Source organism: Coturnix japonica, chromosome 1, assembly GCF_054131305.1.
Source record: "Coturnix japonica strain WE chromosome 1, WE-NBRP24, whole genome shotgun sequence".
In the NCBI taxonomy this organism is placed as follows: domain Eukaryota; kingdom Metazoa; phylum Chordata; class Aves; order Galliformes; family Phasianidae; genus Coturnix; species Coturnix japonica.
The window spans coordinates 53,189,025-53,213,142 of NC_140663.1; the positions used below are offsets into that span (position 1 = coordinate 53,189,025).

At 40.3% G+C, this 24,118-nt stretch overlaps 1 protein-coding gene across 3 annotated transcripts in view; it reads right to left on the bottom strand.

Moving 5' to 3' along the window:
* The window catches only part of BCL2L13 (BCL2 like 13), a 37,323-nt gene that overhangs the window by 7,262 nt on the left and 5,943 nt on the right, over positions 1-24,118 (bottom strand). For 2 of the 3 annotated variants that reach the window (XM_015865064.3, XM_015865074.3), the window contains 4 exons: positions 18,514-18,624; positions 17,442-17,598; positions 14,553-14,622; positions 8,687-8,830 (listed from right to left, as the gene is read on the bottom strand). In XM_015865064.3, coding sequence (XP_015720550.1) covers positions 8,687-8,830; positions 14,553-14,622; positions 17,442-17,598; positions 18,514-18,624 — 482 coding nt within the window. Of the gene's footprint in view, positions 1-8,686; positions 8,831-14,552; positions 14,643-17,441; positions 17,599-18,513; positions 18,625-24,118 lie in introns of those variants that run through there. The other variant, XM_085520667.1, reaches the window with a different exon arrangement.

The following is a 24,118-nucleotide window of genomic DNA, read 5'->3' on the forward strand; positions in this document are numbered from 1 at the left end:
AAATGAAGCAGGAACGAACCTCTGGCTAAAGCACTAAAGTGGGACTTGAGAGATCTGGGAAGCTCATGGGCAGTAACTTTTCAATCTCTCATGGCATGAACTACCATCACATCAATAAACCTTGTGAAAAGGGGTCACAGCATACCTCAGAGTGAGCATAGGAGTGAGGTTTCTTTATTCATCCCCCATTGCCATTTTACCATATTCAGTGGTCTCATTTCTGGACCCTTCAGTACAACAGTGCCATCCTGTACTATATCCTGCACTGGGAACATAAAGATTTCACAATGTATCTTGGCAGGGGTAGGATCTGAATCTCATCTCCTCGGCCCATTGACTTTTGGAAGATAATTATGCACTAAAAGAAGAATTTGGCAGGATGCTAAAGGAACTTATCTTCCTCAATTCCTTTAAATTGCTTGGGTAGCTGTGCAGATCACCTGGATCGGTAACAAGCTCAGAAACTCTACAAAGAAATGATACACATCAATCTTCAGAAGGAAGGTTAAAAGTGATGAGTTCCTTCCCTACGTAGTTAAAAGACGGGCACAAATTCTTGATTCAGAAGGATATATAAAGTAATAAAGCATTACATTTATGAAGTGGTCATAAACCTCACATACACCAACAAATCCAAAACAAGTGCTCTTCTACCAGCAGTGACTGAAACTCAATGCTTTGGTACCCTCTCAAAAGTTGTGCTTCACTATGAAACCCATTACTTTTTTTTCTAAATGCACTGCACACCATTAAACCGAAACAGCTCTGTCACTAAGGAAGAAGCAAGTAGCATTGTAACGTAAGGGCAACGAAAGAGAAAACCCAAGAAGTGGAAGTAAAGGCAGAGGCTTCCACCTTACAAAGCTCAGGTGAGCCCTTTCTGCAGCAAGTCGTCACAGACAATTTCACTTTCGTGCCAGTGCCTCAGGTACAGAACTCTCTTAGCCTGAAGGAACTGACTGCTCAATGGTGAAAACCAGGGGGAAAGCCCACATCTTGAGCGTCAGTGCATAATTCCACTATTTCATTACGAGCTGATGAAGTTTTAATTGAGAAGTCCAACAGCAATGGGCATTCTTTAGGACAGGTGATTAATGTTTCTTGAGCTGAATTAAGAGTTAATTCAGCAAATTAAGAGGATAAAGACAGGATTTGCTGCTGATTTGGTTGGGGTTTGAATTTTGTGTGTGTGTGTGTTGTGTTTTTCTTCTAAAGCAACTCCAATAAAAACTGAATGACAGGACAGTTCCCTTGATTCATCTGCAGATGTGACCCAGAAGCAAAGCTCCCACAAACAGATTAATTCAGGTCAGGATGGAACATTTGGAAGGATTTTTAATAACCTTGGGCCTTATATAAGCCACCCTGTTTTGATTTAATGGTAAATAAAGTACGTATGATGTCCTTCTTTATCTGCTTCATCTATTGTAAATGAAAGGATCATCTATCGCTCCAGACCAGAAAAATCCAAGTTCTGCTCTTTTAAATGAGGGATGAGACACTTGTGAACTCAGAGTGCATTTCCTCCAGCACTCTTACAGAGCAGTGTCACACATGCCTACAGAAGCCCAAGGACGTCCTTCACTGCACTGCGCTGCGCCACCACTCCCAATCCCAACCACTGCCACTTGAGGGAAGAGTTGGAACAAGTCATGGTAAGGGGAAGGAAAACCACACAGTTCCCCTCTTGGCTTGAACACAAGGAGGACGATCCACAGTACATGCGGCAGCACTGAGGAGAAGATAAACTTAGTTCTTAAATCTTATTTACCGGAATAATAATTTAAATCTCATTTATGTGACGCTGTTTCCAGTGGAAATAGACGTTCAAATTAAAATTCTTACTGTCTCAAGGATAAAAATAACTCATTTTTTCCCCCTACAAAAATAGTGTTACATCTGTAATGGAGGTGTTGTTAAAGAAGAGAGATACCCATTAATGCATCTAACAGTGCTTAATGCACCTTAGAGAATGCTTCAAAAGCCCAGCCTTATAAGTCCGCAAGAGCAAATGCATCTAAAATGCCTGTTTCTAATTGCTGTGGAAGCTGTGAGTAGGAATTACTAGTTGAGAGGAGATGAGGTGTTTAAGGACTGGAAAGCAGAAAGACAAAATCAAATCCTCTAGATTATCCCCAGCTTGACTAGCACGACACCATTTCCTTCCCTCTTCACACAGGGAATGCTTTGAGTAGGAAAATCATTTGAAATTAAGCCTCAAAAATACAGAAAAGACCCCAGAAGAGCTGTAGAGCCAAGGAATCCAGCAATATACCTCAGATCTTGATTTTGTCCTGAACAGGCCAAAACTTCATGCATACGGGTCAGAGAGGAGTGCCACCTTGCGGGGGGTAATGAAATCTATTCTGCCCCATCCCTGGAGGCACTCAAGGTCAGGCTGGATGGGGCTCTGGGCAGCCTGAGCTGTTGGGTGGCAGCCCTGCCCATGGCAGGGGACTGGGTGATCTTTCAAGTCCTGCCCAACCCAAGCAACTCTGAGATTCTATGTAAATCCCCAAGAAAACCCCTTGCAGTACAGGAAACAATGCTGTCAAAAAGTGGAATGTTCCAGAACAGCAATATTTACTATGACAGAAATAATTCAAAATGCTCAGCATACCTAAGAAGTTCCTCAGGCTGGAGTTTTCACTTTACCTTGTAACACAGTTTATTAAAGAGAAACGAGATGAAGCTCATTTTTTCCCACACATCAGTGTCACAGCAGCAACATAAGTAATAGGAAACCATCAGCTGCATTTGTACTTATAATCTAGTGTCTGAAAAACAGGAGGCAATGAATTACTAACTTGCCCACATCCTGGAATCCCAAGAGAGCTCCCTCTGATGAAATAAGCAAGTTTCCCACAGTAACAAGTTTCACTAGAGCTGAGAGTATGCTTGTCATGATTTCTAGGTGTAAGAGAGGTGCAGCCTTACCCTTGGACTGGAGAAGCACCACCCATTCTGAGGGCTAAGCAGGCAATGGCTGTGGCACAGATTGCTATCAGTCAGGACAGCTTCACCCCCAACCGACCCAATGACTCAAGCTACAGAACGCATCCATCTCTACCTCTGGATTCAGCCCAGCTATGCCATGACTCTTCAGATCCCTTCTGATTTCAGGTGTGACAGCATTACTGTGCTAGTCCTTCAGAGAAACGGGCTATTATAAAACCAAGAGCTCACAAACCTCAGGTCACAAATGGTTCAAAAATAATGGTAGTATTAAAAGCCCCTGAAACATTCGTTCACTGTAGCATTCATCTGCACGGAACTCAAGATAGGTGGAGACAGGAAAAACGGAGCAGAATACACAAACAGAACTGTATCAGACTTAAAACTTTCGATTAAAAGAATAGGGGAGGAAAAGAGAATCAATTGTTCATCTGAACCAAATAAAATCGCGCTGATATTTTAGCCACTACTTTCATCCCCTTCAAGGACTGTTTTGGCTAGAACAGCCTGCAGAAATGATCCTATTACTTTTCCTTGCCCTCCAGCATAACCTCTACTACCTGCAGAGTGCCAATTCCAAAGCAACGGCTTATAAGGTTTTAGTCTTAGCTGTGTATGCTGAAGTAAAAGTAGTAATTTAGAGACGACGACTTCAGACAGACTGATTTGAAGCTGTTGAAAGGAAAAAAGGAGACCTAGTTGCTCAGTCATTCACCATTTAAGTTCCTTCTCTTTCAGCCACAGTGCCTAAAAAAATCTGTTCCTGTACTACAGAAGTTACACACAAACAGAAGCGTATAATTCATTGGCATTTTCCAAGACAGAAATAAAGTATAATTATTTTGAAAGGAAAACTCTCATATCATTAGATTGCCCTTTCTTGCATCTCTACTGTATTAAATTTACTTATCTTTCCTCTGGCGTAGCAGGTCTGTCTGTTTTTGCATTGTCATTCTCAAGGCAGACACCTGGACTGCTGCTCCAGTTGCGCAAGCTGCCTGCCTCCTTTCCTCTGGATGACAAGAGCCTCTTTACCCTTGTCCAGATAGTTAACAGACTCCAGCACATTGACCATTCCATCAACAGCAGCAAATAAAGCATCAAAAACACCAGAAAAGCCCAAACCGAAACAAAGGAGAGAAAGAACAACCCTTCCAAAGCTAAGGAACTATTAACACTACGCATACTTCAAGGAAATGCATCCTCCTCAACACATGCAACTCAAATTCAGATCTGAACATCCTGAGACACAAACACTGGGAGGGCAGAGACAATTTCAGCTATGGTCAGAAATACAAATAGCAGCCTCCTACTGAGAGAAGAAAGGTTAATAGCTGAGCATTACCATGCACTTATTTCAACAACTGAAAAGCAGGTGGGCTTGGAACAGGAGAGAGAACCTGAGAAAAAGCACCTAGCTTCCAAGTAATCCTATACTTCTTCCTCTTTATATACATCCTCAGATATATGAAATCTAGCCACTGAAAATCAGAATATACAGAGCTTGAGAAGAAATAAATGATTTGGGAGGAGGGATGGGAAAGGGAGAGGAAAAAACCTTACCAACTGACTGGCCTTACTGTGCACTTTTGCAGGAGACCATGAATTGCTTCTGATGCAGCAGCATTCAGTCCTGGAGAAGTCAGACAGAGGAAAAAGGGAGGGGAAGTAAAAAGAGGGAGAGGGAGGGGATAGGAGGAGATGGGAGGGGACAGTGTGTACACTGCACGTCAGTTTGTCGAGCCCTAACATTGGTCTCTGGAAACAGAAGAATGAAATTACTGCCAAATCAAGCTGGGAATTGGTTTGTGGTGGTTCAAAACGATAAGGAAACAGGATTTTAGGATTTATTTGAGATCAAAACAACATCAGAAGAAAGGAATGGGTATCTTCACACGTAGCTATTCAGTGCACTTGAAATGCCAAACATGCTCCAAAGAGAGATCATACTTAAAGTCAAGCAGAATAAATGTGAGTGCTGCAGCAAAGCCCTTCACTGCAGTTAGTATGAGACAGAGAATGTCCAGAAGAGAAACAAGATTACATTGCTTTCCTACAGCCTTCTAAACACAGCTTGCAGCTACCCGCAAATCTGCATGATTGTAACCCAAATGGAGTAGCCATTTCAGCTCTTCATTCATTGACATCTATATGACAGCTGCATCCAAACACAATACGCAGTGCATTGAAGACAGGAAGCCCCTTTTAGAAGACTTACACAACACAACAACCAGAATCATAATATCAAAATACGATATGCACTTCAGAGTGAAGAGATGCCAGCCACTCTCCCACTAAGCAACCATTACAACCCAGGCCCACTCTTCCTTAAAATTAACAATTAAAGGAATTAAAATTATAGTGCCTGAAGGAAGAATGGGAGGGCAACACTCACTGCTCAGCACGCTGTCTCATCACTACATCTCTACATGACAGAGGGAAAAAAAATCCAAAAGATGCTTCTCACCTTATAGGCTTTACCGCTAGCATGTCAAGTTCCCCATTTCTCACAAGCCACGTTCATTTACTGAAATCTATTGCCCAACTATCGATTTTTTCAGACCTTTATTCCCTTGAGCTACCAATTTTGCTTCTCGTAACCACTGTCCATCGTCCTCGGTCAGATGCTTTCCTGGATGTACAAGGCTCTCAAGCTCACAAAATAGCCTGAAACCTTGTATGCAGGCAGAATCTCAGGAGCTCTTCAAGCTCTACAGCAGCAGCACAGTGTTATACAGCAAACAGTCCCACTGGATGATGCAACTCCATAATAATGTGACTCTGCAGAACAGTGGCTTGGAAAGAAGATAGGCTCAGCCAGCCGCTGTTCTTCTGACTACTTTTCTTCTGTCAAAGATAGGCTTTACTCAAAAAGCTGAACAGAATTCCAAATTACATGGTGCCAGGGGATGTAAGAGAACCTGATAAGCCTACAGACTTCTTTCAGTCCACCGCTGAAAAACAGGCTCCTATAAAGCTCTCCTTTGCTCCACATCTACAAAATACTAGGTAGGCTGTCCTGTAATCTTTTCAGTTTTAAGCAAAAGTACTTGTCATACATATATAAGAAGGCCCACTCTGAAGTAACGGAAAACCTGAACCTCTTACTGTCATAACACCGTAATTCACCAGAGACTCCTAGGTTTATACACTGCCCTTACGGCTCTAGCAAAGCATTACTGACAGTTTGATCTGGCACACAGCGCTCCTGTGGCAGATGCCTCTCTTAAGAATTCAAAGCACTTGCGTAACAGCTGACAGCCTGCTGTGCAGCTCTCCCCAGCCCTGCTCCAAAACATGCATCTTCCACTCCCTGCCCTTTGCAAGCATCTTCCCAGAACACAATCCCACAGATTCAGAACAAATTGAGAAGCACGTCACCCCTATGCAAATGAATGTTCTCCTTATAGGAAACAGAAGACAGTAAAACTATACATTCCCTTTCTCCAAGTAAATCTGCAAACAAGGTGGGCCCCGAGCCCACAGCACACCCACAGCAACTCACAAAGGGTTAGCGTGGCTATGTTCATTCAGTTGGAAAGGATTTTCATCACCTTGCCTCTTTCCTCGCCTCTTCTGCTGTTTCAAAAATAGCTCTGGCTTGTTTGCTGCACTGCTTATGTCAGTCTGATTTTATGCCTGAGTGGATGTATACAGACAAGTTTGTAGCCCATTAAACACGGACTACCCGGATCTGTACATACATGCACAGTCACACAAACACAAAGCACATCCCCCTCCCTCGGAGGCCATGCTGGAAAGCTGCTGTGTTCAGAGGCTTTGTGCTGCATTAAGTATGTTTATAGCAGGCCTCACATAGGGGCTAGAAAACAGATCACTGCCTTCCTGAGGTAAAAACCAAACCAAACCAAACCACAAAATACCACTAATACCCACTCCTCTTAAAGGTTGTTGTCTTAGTTTCAGCTGGGATGGAATTGTTTTCTTTAGAGTGTCTGGTGTGATGCTATATTTTGGTTCTAAGAGGAAAAACAATGTTGGTAACACACCAGTGTTTACAGTTGCTGCTAAGCAGAGCTGTAGAGAACCAGGGCCATTCTCAGCAAAGGACCCAAGTTGTTCAGAGGGGACAGAATTAGGACAGTTGACTGAAACTGGCCAAAGGGATATTCTATACCATACGATATCATGTGGAAGCAGTTTTGAAGGGGTTGGGGATTCATCTCTCTCTTTCTCCTGTTGCTCAGGAGGGCTAGCTTGGCATCAAGTCAGGGGGTAGCAAGCAATTACTTGTGCAATGCTTGTTATATACATACATACATACACACACACACGCACACACACAAGCACACATATATAAATTGTCATAAATGTTATCATTTTCCTTTTCTCTGTCTTAGTAATAGTTCTATTTCAACCCATAAGTTCTACCTTTTTTCCCTGATCCTTTCCCCCACCTCACTGAGAAGGGGAGGGAGTAAGCAAAAGACTGTGCTGTGCTCAGCCACTTGCCAGCTTAAACCACAGCCATCAAAAGTAAGTGCCTTCCCCTTGAGAAAATGACTTTGAAATGGAAATGCATTTGTCAGTGACTCAAGGTCACTGGGATTCATGCTGTTTGGTTTTTCTGTCCCTTAAACACTCCACCCTCCCACCCCACCCTCAAGAGGTTTTGAAAACTATTACCCACAATTGCCAAGAAGTGAAAGGATTTAGGGAGGTGCAGACACACGCAAATTCTGGATCTAACCACTCCTACAGAAAATTTCAGGTAAACTCATGACTGAGATGCAATTCAAATGAGATTTTTTCTACTAATGCTTTTTAATCACTGGGTTTTCCTGAAGAGCTTTATTTTTCATAATAAATCAACTTGCATTTTCCTGATCCCAGATTAATTCCAATCAAATCTGGTATCCCTCTCAAACCCAGTAATCTAAAGCTCAAACTCCTTTACCACAGCTCTCCCTTCAAGACGCGGCTCAACATCTGTGAGCTATCTGATGTATTTTAAAATGTAACTTAGCATGCCATGACTCAGAACATTGGTTATCAGGAATCTAAAGATTTCCACAAGGAAATGCAGCACAAAGAGATCTTGATTGTTCCTATGTGAAATTCAATCTAAGTGAGCTACTTTGTCACTTATTATTCATTTGTACCTCCTGGCATTTCTGTACTAAATGCTCCCCAATTACTTATCTGCTAAAAACCCTCTGAAATTTAAGAGGGGGAAAAAAAGTATATACCATTTCCAGCAGTCACTGTAGCATCCAGACATGATTAAAAAGATGATGCTCTCAGGCACAGTATCTCTTTTGTTAAGAGTATCTGCATGTAAATGCAATTCTATATATTAACAGGAAAGAGCATTCACACAAAAGCTCAACCATGTGGCAGTGTATTAGCATCTCAACATGCAGTGTATGAAAACTACTAAGGACATCTTCTATATCAACAGCAATTCAACAAACCAGACATGCAAAGAACTGGAACAAACTGCCTAGGGAAACAGTGACATCCAGTCACACAGATCTTTAATGTCAACAAAAGCAATGAATGGGTAAAAGTCAATTCTGCCTTAGGGTAGAAAGGTGAAATACATTACTGACTGAAACCCCTTTCCAGCTGCATGAACAATATGGTTCTAACCTCCCGAAGCATCCTTTCATAGGCTTATTCCCATCAACTCCTCTTATCTTTCAATGTCAGCACCATGCTTAGAAATAAGCTTCGAACAAAACATGGAAATTAAACTTTATCTTCTTACCCAACCTCCTTGTTGAATGATATAGTCTGCAGAATAGTCTTCTAGATACGTCACCCCGAAGTTCACAAGTGCACTCAGTGGTTCCTGGCCTCTTCTGGTTAATTCCATCAGAAATTGCTGTAGCAGAACCAGGGGCACCAAGACCTTAAAAAAAAAACAATTACAGAAAAAAATAAGAAAACATTGTCAATACTACTGAGGCATATAAAACAGAAGAACTTACATGGCCTACAGAAACGGTCTGAATTTGGAAGTTCAAAGTTACCTGGGGCCTATGCGCTTCATTGTTGTGAAGACAAGATGCAGAAATACAATACAAAACAGGAAAGGAGCAGTTAAATCTGATAAAGCAAAACATCACAGTGTAACTTGCCAGTTTAACAGAACAGGACAGCAGTGGTTTCTTAAGTACCATGTTTCCACAACACAAGATTCAGGTAAAAAGAAGCAAAAATAGGTCCAGAACTTTCCACGTCAGAAGAGACAAAAAGCAGTGTTATTATTTAAAATGCTATGCATCCAAATTGTTTACAAACTGCAAATTCATACTCATTCTTTTATAGATGCATTGCATAAGACAGTCTTTTTAGAAGTTTACATTCTGCTTTCAGATAGGACAGAACTGAACAACTTGGGCTCAAACGGTTATAAAATATGGAGTCACATCAAGCTGGCAGCCAGACATTAGTGGGCTTCTGTAGGACTCTATTTTAGGGCTAGCTGTCATGAATGTTTTATAAGTGAACTGGGCACAAGACTCAAATGCACACTAAGTAAGTTTGTGGATGATACTAAATGAGAAGGAGCTGTTGACTCCCTCGAGGGTAGAGTGGCTTTGCAGAGAGATGTTGACAAATGGGAGGGGAGGGCAATCAGCAGCTGTATGATGCTTAATAATAGGAAGCACTGGGTTCTGAGTCTGGGAAGGGGCAATCCTAGCTGTATGTAGAGAGCAGGGACAAGAGGCAGGAGAGCAGCCCCACAGACTGTGGCTGACAGCAAGCTGAACAGGAGTTAGCAACGTGCCCTGGCAGCTAGGAAAGCCAACCACACCCTGCGGTGCATTAGGCACAGCACTGCCACCAGGCAAAGGAAGGAGTTGTCCTGCTCTGCTCTGCGTGGCCTCACCTTGAACTCTGGATGCAGTCTGGGGCTATGAACATGAGGAATGGTCTGCAGATCGAGATGTGGGAGGAGCGGCTGAGTGCACTGGGTTAGCTCAGCGCAGAGCAGAGGAGCTGAAGGGAGGCCTGATAGTGGCTGCAGCTCTTCACAGGGAGCAGAAGGGCAGCACTGAGCTCTGCTCTGTGTGACACAACAGGGCTCGAGGGAATGTCTGGAGCTGCGCCAGGGGAGGGGCAGCTGGGGGGTCAGGGACAGGGAGGTGGGCAGAACCCCCAGCCTTAACTCAAATGTGAATTCCTCTGGAAAAATGCAGCAATTCACCTCCTTTATATAACATAATTCCAGACACTTCCTTCTGAAATTATGTTATTGTTTGCCCAAACAACACGGAGATGAACCTTTAAATTCTACATTTATTCATGCGAGTGGCCCTCAGGGCAAAGTTCATGCAGTACTTTGACAATGTCATGGTTTTATGATCATCGGTATTCCGCATCATGTAATGCACTGGGAATCGAAGTGTTAATGCATCAGTTCCACACACCAAAGAGAAGACACTATGTTCCCCAGAAGACTGTTTGCTGTGCTGATATCATCCCTGCACAGGGGGAACACATATAAGGCGGTGGTGGGTCATCTGACGCTCTCTTGCTTTCCTTTGGCTTTTCTCTTCACTGCTCTTCTCCTTCTCTGCTGCCCATCCCAACTGTGTGTACTACTTTAGTGTTACTGTAAGGCCTACAGCTTTCAGATACTCCCTTATTATAACTGATATAAATCAGATAGCTTCAATTCTAATTACCTTGCATTCTGATACCATATTTAGTAAATTAGTTTGTTTCTCCTCAGATCATTGCCAATGCTTTTAATTATTTTGGAGTCCCCTTTTTTCCTTCTCTGGAGATGTGGATTTTGCAAAATCCCTCTGCCCCACTAGTCACAGAACGTGGTCGAGCCAGCCCATAAACCATTGACAGACAAATCTGGGAAAAACCAGTATGAACTGAAGCCAGTAGCATCTGAAGAAGCTTTATTACCATACGAGAGAAAGTACTATTAATTTCACTGCATCTTGTTTGTGAAAACTGCATTGTACTTCTATTCTCTGTAAATGCTGAAGAGGATCATTAGAACGCCGCAAATCAGAATGTTGTTTCCTGCCCACACAAGGTAGATCCAGGTTAATACTTCTACTCAGACTGAACTCCAAATGCCCCTTCCTTCTCCAGTCTCCACCTCCTTCAGCCTGATCTCCTTTTGTGTAAATATCTTCCATTTCTATTCCCAGAAATCACACCTTGGCAATCAAAGCTGGAGGAAGAAGGATAAGAAAAGTGGGCACTTGGCTGGGTTTGACGTTTGTATTAAATCCATGGTGGAGTCACATTCAGATGGATCCCTAACAATAGATAAGGTCTTAAAAATGCCTGTAATCTGATAAATTTAAGACATTCCAACTGATTAATAACAGAATCCAATACTCAAAGGACAGGTTACATTACTGTTCTTCTGGGAAAAACAGTTAACGCTTCATTCGCTTAACTAGAAATGAAATGGCACTTGAATTTTAAAAGCTTTGTGGTTTGATTGCTTATTTGTTTGCTTGTTTGTTTTACTTTCTTGTAACTAATCTTGAACCAGAGACAGAAAAGCTGCTGGCTTACAGCTACATGAGTAAGCATAAGGAGCAGGTCAAGGTGAGGTAAGCATCAGAGGAAACTTCAGTCTTTTTGGATTAAAGAAAAGAAAACATGCTGTCAGGACTAGGTAAGCTTTGGGGCATCCACTTAGTTCTACAACAGCATGAACATCTTGATATCAAAATATTTGGCATTTACTTTAAGCTGAAGGGAAAAGAATCAAAGGCAAAAAAGAATAAGAGGCTGCTTAGGAAATGAAAGGAGCTCAAACTATTGCTTTCTTCCTTTGCCAACTTAAATATCTAAATCTATCCATTCCTCCCCAGTTCAGAGTCCTTTGTAGGCCTTTAGAGCCAAGGAGCAAATTCAAACACTGATATAAAGTTTTGTGGTGTGGTATTAGCTTGGTTTTATTTTAAAGAGAGCCTTATCCTTTTCTTTACATCCATCTGGATACATGGATGGATACATCTATCCATCACTGTATCTATTACTTCCGCATCACAACTTCTGAGAAACACATGAAGTATTTTTCTTTTTTCCCACTTGAAATTCTATTACTGAGAACCAGTGCTTCAAATATCTACAGGTAAACTCTGCTGCTGTGTGATGTTAGTGGATGAACAGATGTTCCTATGCATACGTTCACCCAGAAATATTTTCTTATTGAGATGAACGTTCACATTTTAGTGACTGAAAATATTCCTCCTTTACATGACAAGCTCTTGTAAGTTAATCGTAACCCTTCAGCAGTTTCAACGTAACACTGCTCTCTGGAAAAGGTCCACATTTTTAAGTGGTAAAAATAACAGCTACATCTCAAATCATCTCCTTTATGTTCAAGCTTGCATAATGAACAGGTTCTGAAAGTTAGTGTGATTAAAAATGACACCTTCCCAAATGTAAACGAGGCTGATCAAGCCTTTGTTAAGTTCAACTTGCAACTAACATCACTATTTTAATACAACACCTACCCTGAAGTATATGCTTACTTTATGCTGTGTCTCACATACACATAACTTCAAGTAAAATTTGCAAAGAATGCTTTAGGTCTGCCTTGTGCCACACAGATACTGTGCCATTAGGGGATTGGTGTGGTTCTCTGAACACATCTCAGTCAATATATTAAATAGGAAGAGCTTTTTGACATAAACACACACAGTGAAAGATATCTATACACACACACAAACATACACAAGATCTGATAACAACTGAAATCAAAGCAGAAAATCGGTTAATTCTAACTTAGGTTCCTCACCATGTCCAAGTTGCATAAGGGGGCCATACAATTTTCTTTTCAACATTGAAGAGTCAGAAATTTAAAGCGAGATTCTCATTTGTAGGCTACTAAAAGCATAACCATCTTTGTGCATCACAGATGTACCACCCAAAGGTCTGTGGGAAAACCCATCTTGATTTTTAACCCTTTCTCATCTGCCACAACTACTGTATGTTTTCAGTTTCTGTTCCAACAAAGCAATTAAAGCATATGTAATGTCCACGATCATCAGGGAACCATGAAAAGTTTTTCTGCATCATTCTTAGCAAGCTGACAAAAACAAGTGCAATAGAAGACATACATATTCTTCAGATCTCCACAGACCTAAGGCCAGCACTACTTCATTTTGCTGCTACACACGCTTGCTAATTAGGCCTAACACTTGATGTCTGTTTCTTGCTACTTTTATCACCTTTTACTAAAGGCTTCTTCTTTAGATTGAAAATTAAGTTACATTAAAGTTGGAGGAAAGGTACATAGATCTCTTCTGTTATAAAACATGGTTCTGCTTAAGACAGTAAAGGAATTTAAAAGGAAATTAAACCAAAAAATATATTCCATCTCCTCAAAACAAGCATTATTAAAGGAACTGCTACACATTCCTGAAGCATTGAGCTACCACAGAAACGATATAAACAGATGCTGTACTATGACACAAAATTTCCACTCAGGTTTGCTTGTAGACTGCAACAAATGTTACAGGTAAATAAAGATGATGATAAAGAAACCTTCTGGCTAATTCTGTCCATCAAAAGCTGATAGAGAACTAAAACTGTCTGCAAGCACACACAGAATCACAGAATCACAGAATCACAGAATCACAGAATCACAGAATCACAGAATCACCCGGGTTGGAAGGGACCTCAAGGATCATGTAGTTCCAACCCCCTGCCTGGCAGGGCCACCAAACATACACCTTTACTAGATCAGGTTGCCCAGGGCCCCATCCAACCTGGTCTTGAACACCTCCAAGGACGGGGCATCCACAACCTCCCTGGGCAGCCTGTTCCAGGACCTAACCACTCTCCTAGTGAAGAACTTCCCCCTAACATCCAACCTAAATCTTCCCTCCTTCAATTTGGATCCATTTCCCCTAGTCCTGCTATTGTCAGCCCTTTCGAAGAGTTTACTCCCCTCCTGGGTGTAGGTTCCCTTCAGGTATTGAAAGGCTGCAATGAGGTCATCCCGCAACCTTCTCTTCTCTAGGCTGAACAAGCCCAACTCCCTCAGTTTGTCCTCATAGGGGAGGTGCTCCAGCCCCCTCATCATCTTCGTGGCCCTCCTCTGGACCCTTTCCATGCAGGTTGCACAAATGCAACAGCAAGGGACGTTGAATCATAAGTCTCCAAATCAATCTATGCAGGGCTACAGTTGCAAGAGGAGATGCAGTAGGGAACAAACAAAGCTCCATTCACCTCCTGTACACAATCTTAAAGCACCTTCTCGAAATGATAGACAGATATTATGAAAACATTATATTCTCAGATTACATTCAACTCTGCTGGAACAATAAACATCTCTCTGGAAATTATTACTTTTTTCTTTTAATAACTACTGCCAAAAATTATGTCAAGCAACAACATTAATGTTTCATTTTACTGTAATAAAGGAAGGTTGACCTAACACTTCAATTAAATCACTTCTGCCTAGGTTATCTAAAAACTACACAGTATGTCTACACCCCCTATTAAGAAAGAACAAATTATTTGCACTAAAACCAAACAAGTTCTTTTTAATCTTAGTCCTCTGTAAAGTTGCAAGAAACACTGTGGACACTGAATTGATGCAAGAGATATAAAAGTGAAAGTCACTTATTTAGTACCTTGTTCCATCCGCTGGCATGCGCAGCTGTCTCTTGTGTGCGCTCTCGATATTCTTGATATGTTACTGGCCTGCAGAAGTTAAACCAACACTGAAAGTTATAAAAGGAAACAAAAGAACAAGAATAAAATAAAATTCTCAGTTTTCAGATAACAAGGTTTTTTCACACATATTACAGCAAGTAATTTTCAAGAGCTAAAAACTCTCATATTTCACCAGCAGCAGATGGGCAAGAAGGCATCACCTCTTCCCAGTTATACAATTTCAAATAACTGGTTAGGTGAGAATTAAAACAATCTGATAGTCTACAAATTAAAGGACATTAGATAAGTAGGTTCAATGACATGTGACCAAAATTTCATCTCCCTCATATTCTTTTTTATAATCAAAGGCTTTAAAGATAAACCGCCACTAGGAAATTCACATATAAGATGGAGCTCAATACAGAGTAAAACTTTTATAAACACTATAGACTATGAACCAACAAACACTTGGCAGCATTAACACTATGTTAGAGTTGCAAGAGACAGCACTTTTGACCACAAATTCACTGTATTTCAGTAGACATTTCAACAAGACTTCTCATTTTAAATCTATCACACCCCAAGGTTCCCTGAATTGGGATGATAGAATTACTCTCTTCCCTCCAAGATCAAACAGTATCGTACAGTCAGCAACAATGAAGACTTTCTGACAAGTGATAAGAGAAGACGCACTGCCTCAACAGCAGTTGTCCTGAAGGCAAACCAAGACAGAGGGCAATTTTAGACTTCAGTTTAAGGGAGAAAGTGGTATCTGATGTTGGAGAGAAGAAATGCTGACTGCTTAGTGAACTTCAAGAACATTCCAAAATCTAACAGTCTTGCTGTATTGTAACACAAAGATATTTGTGTATAGACATGTGAGAGGAAAATATAAGAAACCAGCAAAATAAATAAGTATTTTGTCAAATATAGTAGGAAACACTGGTGAAAGAGCAAAACTGAAGCACACTGGGAAAAAGATTATTTGAGCTTGTCATTCTAAGTGCATTCTCTTAACTTCCTTGGTACATTAATCCCTTTAGAATGCAAATCCAAATGAATCAGTAGGATGAGAAGAGCAACAACAGCTGCAGGAAGGATATTCCTGAGAGTCTGGACAGTAGTTTTAGTTCACAAAAAAATATGCATGCCACCACATTTTCATAGGCATTTCAGACTTCATATATCTATTTATAGAATCATAGATTCACTAAGGTTGGAAAAGACCTCCAAGACCATCCAGTCCAACTGTCCTATCGCCAGTATGGCCCACTAAACCATATCCCTCAGTACAACATCTAAATGCATGGTTTTGTTAAGCCAGATACGTGTCTGCCGTTTCCAGTGGAACATACAAACACATCTTTTGTTGCTTAAAGAAAAACTTGCACCTTACCAGGCATTTTTTGATGTTAAATGATTTTTAGTTTACCCAACATTAAACTTACATTTTGACCCTATTAAACCTATATACAGAAACAGACAGTATATGTATTGATTGCTGAAAGTTAAATGAAGAGTTTTCCTGTGGATGAGTCATTGAAAAGAGACAACTGCTTCCTCCATCTGTCTAGCCAGATGTTATGCGTGACCTCTGATGTTGAATCCAGGTTGGAGTTCATCAGTCTTAAATAAAAATGGACAACAAACGTCAACAACCATTACAGCTTCTACAATAAGACAAGCTAGTTAAGGAATCACAAACTGAGGTTGGAAGGGACCTCTGAAGGTCATCTGGTCTAAACTCCCTGCTGAAGCTGGGTCTCCTACAGCAGGCTGCCCAGGACCAAGCCCAGACAGCTTTGGAGTTTCTCCAAGGATGGCGACTCCACACACCTCTTCAGAAACCTGACAGTTAAAGATGATTCCTCAGGAATTACTTTCAATTTAATAATATTGCAGAAGTCTGCCATGAAGGGAATTACCTTCACAATAATGTGAGATGCCTCTTCAAAGCCCATATGGTATGCTTAACCCCATCTATGAGACCAGAGTTTTTTGCTAGACAGTGATATATAGGATACACTTCATGAACAGTGGGAAGAATAATACTAGTAATTCTCAGCTTCCTTTGAGTCATAGTAAGTGAATCCATAAAACAGCTTCAGATTGCTATTTGATAATGCTGTCTTTACAACTGCATTTGTAACTGTCCTAATGTAGCACTCCACAGCTCCAGCTCTCTACAAATACATTCTGGAAGTCATTCAGAACAGCGAGGAGTACTTCATGTGGATCCATTTAAATGAGGCTAGTAGTTCATATTAGAAAAACAAGCAGCAGCAGCAATTTTACAAGTTCACAAACAACATTAACCAAGACACTAGCACGGCAAGTACATGTGCTATTCAAACAGTAAAATTAAACTGGAAGGCCAGCTCCTAACGCCCCAAGGTTAGCTCATGGAGTCACATTTGCTTCAGACTTGTGTCCTGAAAGGTTGCCATAAAGCATCTACACACCTTCCCTTCGAGACGATTCTCCCACTGAGATTGGGTCAGACTACTTATTAAGCCTCCAGCTCTGTTCTTAACTACTAGGTAGGGCAGGTTAACATGGGCACAGCCCAGCATTCATGAAATTGGCAATGGCAATTGACAGCTCTCAGCTGCCAGCTTCACCAGCTACTCAGAATACTTAAAATGGTCTCAGAAGCTCAGTGATAAAAGCTTAGACATTTTTCAGAATTTACATTAATCCAAAGAAGCATTCACACATTAGAACACAAAACAAGAACATAACCAGATAATGGGACAGTTAAAAACAGAAATGCAATACAGAATGTAGTGTTATCTTTAGCATTTCAGTAGCAATCATGATACAAAATCAGAACACCTTCCCTTTTGAAAAAACAAATGGAAACTCACTTGCTAAGCAAGCTCTCTAGTGCTTTGTGCAGATGTTCTTTCAGTTCCTGGGATACCTTCTCCCCTAAATGAGCCAGGCAATCTTCTATTGAGCTTTCTGGATTGGCAGGACTGAACACTGGGGAAGTGTGGCAGTCAAATCCTGTAGTAGTAAAAGCTGAAAGAAAAAGTATACAAAATAAAGTAGACAGTAGCAGTCTCAGATTTCTCATCCCACCAATTAAACACAATTCACGTGATGGAGAAAGAAATCAAAACTCCACAGACAGAGCATGCTTTGAACAAATTGTAGTAACACAATTATCTTCCAAATATATTCTGGAAGCGATACTTCCAAATCATAGATGACTGTAAGCTAAATTTCTCCCCTCTCCCCATACCTCATAACTAACCAGCAAATTAGTAAATATTTCCATTTTTAAGCTAATTTTTAAGCCAGTCCTGATGGAGCACTAAAAAAGCCTCTTTTTCATGTTAAAATCTGCCCACTTACGGACCTCTGCAGCAGTACTACAACATTTCTCTTTAAAACAACACTGTTAATAAACCTTTGCCTTCTCTGTTAAGAATTTCTCAGAAAGGCCTATGTGGATTAATATAACTAGATACAGAGTCATTCTAGTTCATACTCCCCATCTGAAACACATGCAAAGCAGATTGTTTCCAAACTGTCTCTTGCTGGGAGTCCCATAAAAGCCACGCCTACCAGTCCAAGCATGTCCCAAAAAACAAACTGTGGAGGTGAGAAATCTGATGGCTGCAGTCCACAATCCCCAGAATTCCAGTCCTTCCAGTACGTTTACACTTCTGTCACAGAGCAGCTTAAGGGCTGCTTACATTTCATTATTTCTAGCAGTCTAATAAATGCAATTCAATTGTTTGCTTTGGCTAGAACGCACCACTCCACACAGTAACATTTAACTTCATGTGACAATGTTCAGAAATCTTAGCTGGAGGGAGGAAGTAAAGAGATTCAATGCGTCCAAGTATCTCTTTAACTAAAGTACTCGTTCCAAACTGCCATTATACTGCATAGAAATTATCAATCGCAAGGGGAAAATTTGAAGATCACCTTCCAAGATCTCTTCATCAAGATGTTTTAGCTCCTCCTCGATTTCTATTTTAATCTTTTCCAAAGCCTCTTTCTCTGAAGCATGTTGTGCCATAAGCTGTTGTGGAGTCCCTAGAAGAAATAAGAGAAATCATTCGAATGTAATATTTCAAATAATGTAGATAATGGAGCACAATTTTGAAATACTAAGAGTAAAGGAATTCAAGGTGGAAATGTTATTTCAGGCCACAATTAAATCACTTAGTACCAGGTTCATAAGTAGCAGCAGATGCAAATGATTCGACAATGGTCAGTCAATTGTCAATCCCTATTTCCTAGTTACATCATTTAAGGACACAAAATGGCTGCACATTCCCAAATATCACAAATACATCTTCAGTGTCATTTGTCACAAGAAATTGCTTCAGTCATATCGTTCAAGATTATATATAATTTCAATCATCTTCATTATTACATTGTGCATATATATGTATATATATATATAGAGAGAGGAACTACAATCTATTTCTAAACAGGCACAAGTATTTTATAACATCTGAACTGCCTTCTAACTGTCAACTCCTGCAGTATAAGGCAGTACAACAAATTACTGGCTGCTTTTTGGCACAGGTACTGGAGCAGAAGTTAGTTTAAACATCCTATTTAGAGCTAAATGTTGTATCTACATGTACCTAAAAGTGAGTTCTGCATCAGCTTACTCCTGAAATACATGAATCAAAGTTGGTCACAAAACTTTTCTTTGCTAATCTCACTTCCAGCCATTTACCTCCTTAAATTTTGGGATAATTTGGGCTAATTATCAGCCCTTGGTAGCCCTAAACTCTGTTGCTTTCAACAGTTACCCAAAACACAGTTTCTTAGTTCTCTTACTTTTCTATGTTGCTTAGAATTCCCTTCTGGGATTAGTGTGATTTCAGCACATAGCTGTGAGACACACTTTTGCCAGCTAACACATAGGTCAGCATAAAACGTTTACGTTTCTTTAACTGAACAGTCCAAAGGAACAACAGATAGGCAGTTCAATTCTATTTCACTTAACCTCACAATTATACCACCATCACCACATTCAGAATAACTTCACTTAACTTCTGAAATCCCTTCTCAAACAGTCTGCTCTGTCACTCTGAGCCATAAATTCCAGAGAGGAGCAAACTGTTCCTCCTTCTGGTTAATGAACAGACACCCACTGACACCTTGTCAATCCCCTTTAACGTTTTCTCTTTGAAAAACCACACCACTGCTTCCCAGTCAAGTGCAACAAGTCCAGGCAAGTGTAAACTCTTATTTTAACCTGTGCTTCACCCTGTATACCAAAAGGACGGGGGTATTCAGAAGAGCACTTGTTCTCACGGGACTGATGTGATGATGATCACACATGACAAGCTGTCATACTTTATAATAAGTCACCCGGAAAATGGAAGGAAGAGAAATTCCACTGCTGCCAGCACACAAAAGAGCTGTTTAGATAATCAGTACTGCAGTCAATGGCTTCCATCTCGTAACACCCACAACTTTGCAGCTGCTGCTGATTCCAATAGCACCTGACTATACAGTCGTGCCAAAAAACCAAAAACATACCCCTCCCAGAAGAGTGACTTTGCTCTGTTTATTACCCTAATTATCACTGGACTTCAGCTTTCTGCATCTCATGAATATTGACTCTGACAACTAAAAACACACGCAGTATTGGGAGAATAGTGTGTTCCAACTGCTAAGCAAGCAACATCTTTTTTTTAGACAACTTTCATGTCAGTAGGCAAATAGGTAGAAGAAAGCAGTAAAAATAGCTCCTAGTAGATGTTCATTCTTTAATACTGCGAACAGTCACACCAGAAATGGCACTAGTAAGATACACAAACACTGAATGCTTCTCAAATTACAGCTTTGCCTACTAAGGGATTTTGCTAATGTGACTCTGAAAGGCCCCTTTCCAATGCAAAGATGGAGCAAACTTCTGTTACATGTTCTTACAAGAAGCGCATTCTACTTTCTATTTATGAAACAAATGTTCCCTTCTGCACAAGTGGTGTTGTTTTTTTGTTTGTTTTTTTTTTGTTGTTGTTAGGATTTTCTTTTTCATGTACACGGAGGTAACCTGCAAAGTAGGAGAAGAAATGTCCCAAAAGTCCCTCAGGCACAGCACGGCTGTCATTCAGACACTGTTGCCACTACCAACAAATGCAGTAGTGCAGTAAAATTCTGCCAGTAAGGCCATTCATTCTGGAAGGTTAGTAACAATACAAGACTAACCTGTTCGCCAAGGTTCAGCCTTGGTGGAGGACGGATGGGAAGCCATGGGAAGCCATTCATTAGCTAGAGAACCAGCAGTGATTCTACAGTGTTTGTGTTCACTAAAGCTAGCAAAACAACAGTAGCTATAAGGAGAGACTAAAGGTGTTTCACCTCTTTTCAACAGGACAGCCTGTCACAGGCTGCTTTTGCGTGGTGCCAGCCATTTTAATTTAACAATTACTCCATTTTTGAGTTCTTAAGATTTTACACAAACTTTCATATATTCAACATTCAATTACAAATTTACTCTCAGCGTGACTCTAATACTTCCCTGGTACCTCAGACTTTTTACGATAACAAGAAAGCATCTAAAATTTCTGCGATCATTAAGAAGAGACAAGAACATAGCAAATCTCTTTCTAAATGTATCTGCCTTTTCCCATTTAGGAAAAGCATATGCATCACCTCTGCAAACTCTAGAGTACAGACCTCCACACACAGAGGAAGCCTTTGATTTCAGGCCTAAGCTGAGGAAATGGCTCCCCCACTGCCACTGAGTTGCTCCAATATACAACATGAATCTTTTCAGACCACAACCTTTCAGCTCAAGTATGTGCGTTTTGCCCTAATAGGAAAGTTTCTAAGAAATCAGTCACACATCTAAGTTAAAAATATCTCAAAAACTCCCCTAACTTCTAATAGACCAACAATGGGCACTACAAAGGTTAAGAGAAGATACAGAGTATACTTAAGAACTTAAGAGTACAAAGGAAACCAAGATAGTCTACAAAAGACACTCCAAAAGCCAACTGCTGATTGAAAATCTTGAAACAAATACCCCACCATGATGGTTTTGTTCACCTCTTCTGTCAACTGTGCTACCATGTAATAGCAGCCTTGACTATAACTCTCAGATGCTATGAGAGTTAAGGGATGATATTAAGATTTCGTATTCAGGAGACTGCCAAGGAAATTAAAAACAAACAGAAAAAAACAATTCTCTTGAGAATCTTTACCACATGGAATGTAATCAAATAATGGGAAGGTAGATTACATTTACCAGTTGCATCAGATTGTATTACACAGATGATACATTATCATGTATGCAACATCAGGTTTCTTGGAGCAACTTATATTATTCACCTATTAGAAAACCTACCAATAAGTAGCAGAGTTCATCACTAATAGGTTCTAAAGAGGCTGACTTTGGGTGCTATGCAAAATGACTGTTCTGCCAAAACAGTATTAAAAGTAACCTCTAAAATTACGCCTCGGTTCTAATTTTCCTGGATTTCCCTCTGGAGACACTAAAATCTACTAGAGATTATTGCACTGAAATCAACAGAAGGATAACCATAGAGCCATAATGACAAAAGATTATGTGCAATAAATCTTCAGGAGCCCAGACAACTGCAGACAGTTCTATTCTTAGTCCCTGTGCTGAACAGCAGTTATCTGAATAAAATGTTCAAACTAGTAATGAGAGGTTGACTTAAAAACTGTCTGTCCACCTTTGTCTGAAGCCAGAAGTCTTTTTAGCTAGTTGTAACTGAAACCATATTTCTCGCAACAAACCATAAACCATTCAAAACATCCCAAAGGGAATATAGTGAGGTAGATATCCATGTAATCTGTCTGAGGTTTCTGTTTACCAAATAAAATCTCTCTGGAAATAATCACTCTAGTAAAGATATGTCCGAAAAAAATGAGAAACAAGTATCCTAAAGATTTCACTGTTATCTGAGATTTTGGAATAGAAAGACACTGAGAAAGAACTTTCTAGCATGAGATGCAAGAAAACTGAGGTTATAGGGAGGTGACTGTAGCGGGTGAATGGACAAATGCATTCAATTTCTCCTATCAGCTGTAGCAGCACCATCAGACTCTAGTTTAACCAGAGTGTAAAAGTTCCACTGAAATCTGGGATACCAGTGCAGGAGTAGATTCTTGAAAGGTATACAACCGCTAACTACAGCTGGGATATACATATATCCATATTTTGGCGTTTTATATGGAATGGAAAGAGAGAAGATCCTCCAATGAGTGATTCAAGCTGTCTACATTTAGGATCCTGGTTTGACCCACACTATAGAGGAGTGTTACTTTCCATTGGAAAAAGGAGAATGAAAAGATTAACATAATAAAGTCAGCCTTTCCAGATACTCCTCATATATTATAGTAAGATAAAGAAATCAAACAAAGAGTAAAGACTTAGATCTAAAAGAAATGCATATGAGGGTATCATAAACCATAGTCAATACTTCACAAGAATGCCATGCAGTAAGCAGATAACTGCTTTGCAACTGAACTACAAACAAGCAACGGTCAAACACCACTTTCTGAATTGTCTCCCATGGAAGGTCTACCAGCATAGTAAGCAAACTAAGGCAAAATAAGATTCAGTCTCAGGTACTCTGTATCAGAACCCCCTCAAGTTGTAAATAAAAGCATTCAGCCCCGAAGAATAGAGAGATTAGTGAATGGTGTTTTAAAGTACCACAAAAACCATCAGTGCAATGAACTTGGGGGTCAGTCAAGGTATTGTTTCTATGGTTGATGACAACACATGAAAAACACACCAGAAAGCATGATGTAATGTCATATTTTTATTGTGCCTCGTGTTTTCTTTATGAAAAACAGAAGTTTCTTCTTCACAATGGGATCCTAAACAACAACCATTCATTTTCATTTACTGGCTTTCACATCTCTTGTTCCGAGCAGGCTGCTTCTACCACACTTTTGACTGTAATGCCCAACTGTCTTCCAGCAGCACATTAGGAAGTACGGGTAACATCCATTATGGGCTTCTTGTTCTCACTGTCCCCCTAGGGGACAAGCTTATGAAGACAAGACAATGAAAGGGATGAAACTATCAATACTTCTGAGTATTTTAATAGCAAATGCAACCATACTCTGCTGTCATATAAGCATACATCCAAATTGTGTCTGAAAAGTAGATTTGTTATCTTTACTCAGTACTTTAAAAGTCTCCTTAACTGATCAGAAAAACTGTACTTAAGCGTTTGTAGCTTCCTCTCTATACAGGTTTAATACTGATCTTGAATTCAAATATTTATTAGTGGTTTCAGTACTAACAAACTGTTTGGTTTCCTCTCCATTTCCAAAGGGAACTAGAAGCAAATTATAGAAAGAAATCTTTAAGACTAAGTTTCCTTTCTAAACTTTTCATTTATAGAAAGACTGAGACTCTTTAGTTGATATACTACCAGTTATAGAAGCTATCCCAGATGGGTTATTCAGTATGAGTCGTTATTCCTAAAATAACCCCCTTTTCCAGCAAAGAGGTTTGTGAAACAGCACATTGGCATGAAGATATCTCTCCATTCATGGACTGCAGATACAGTCACAATGG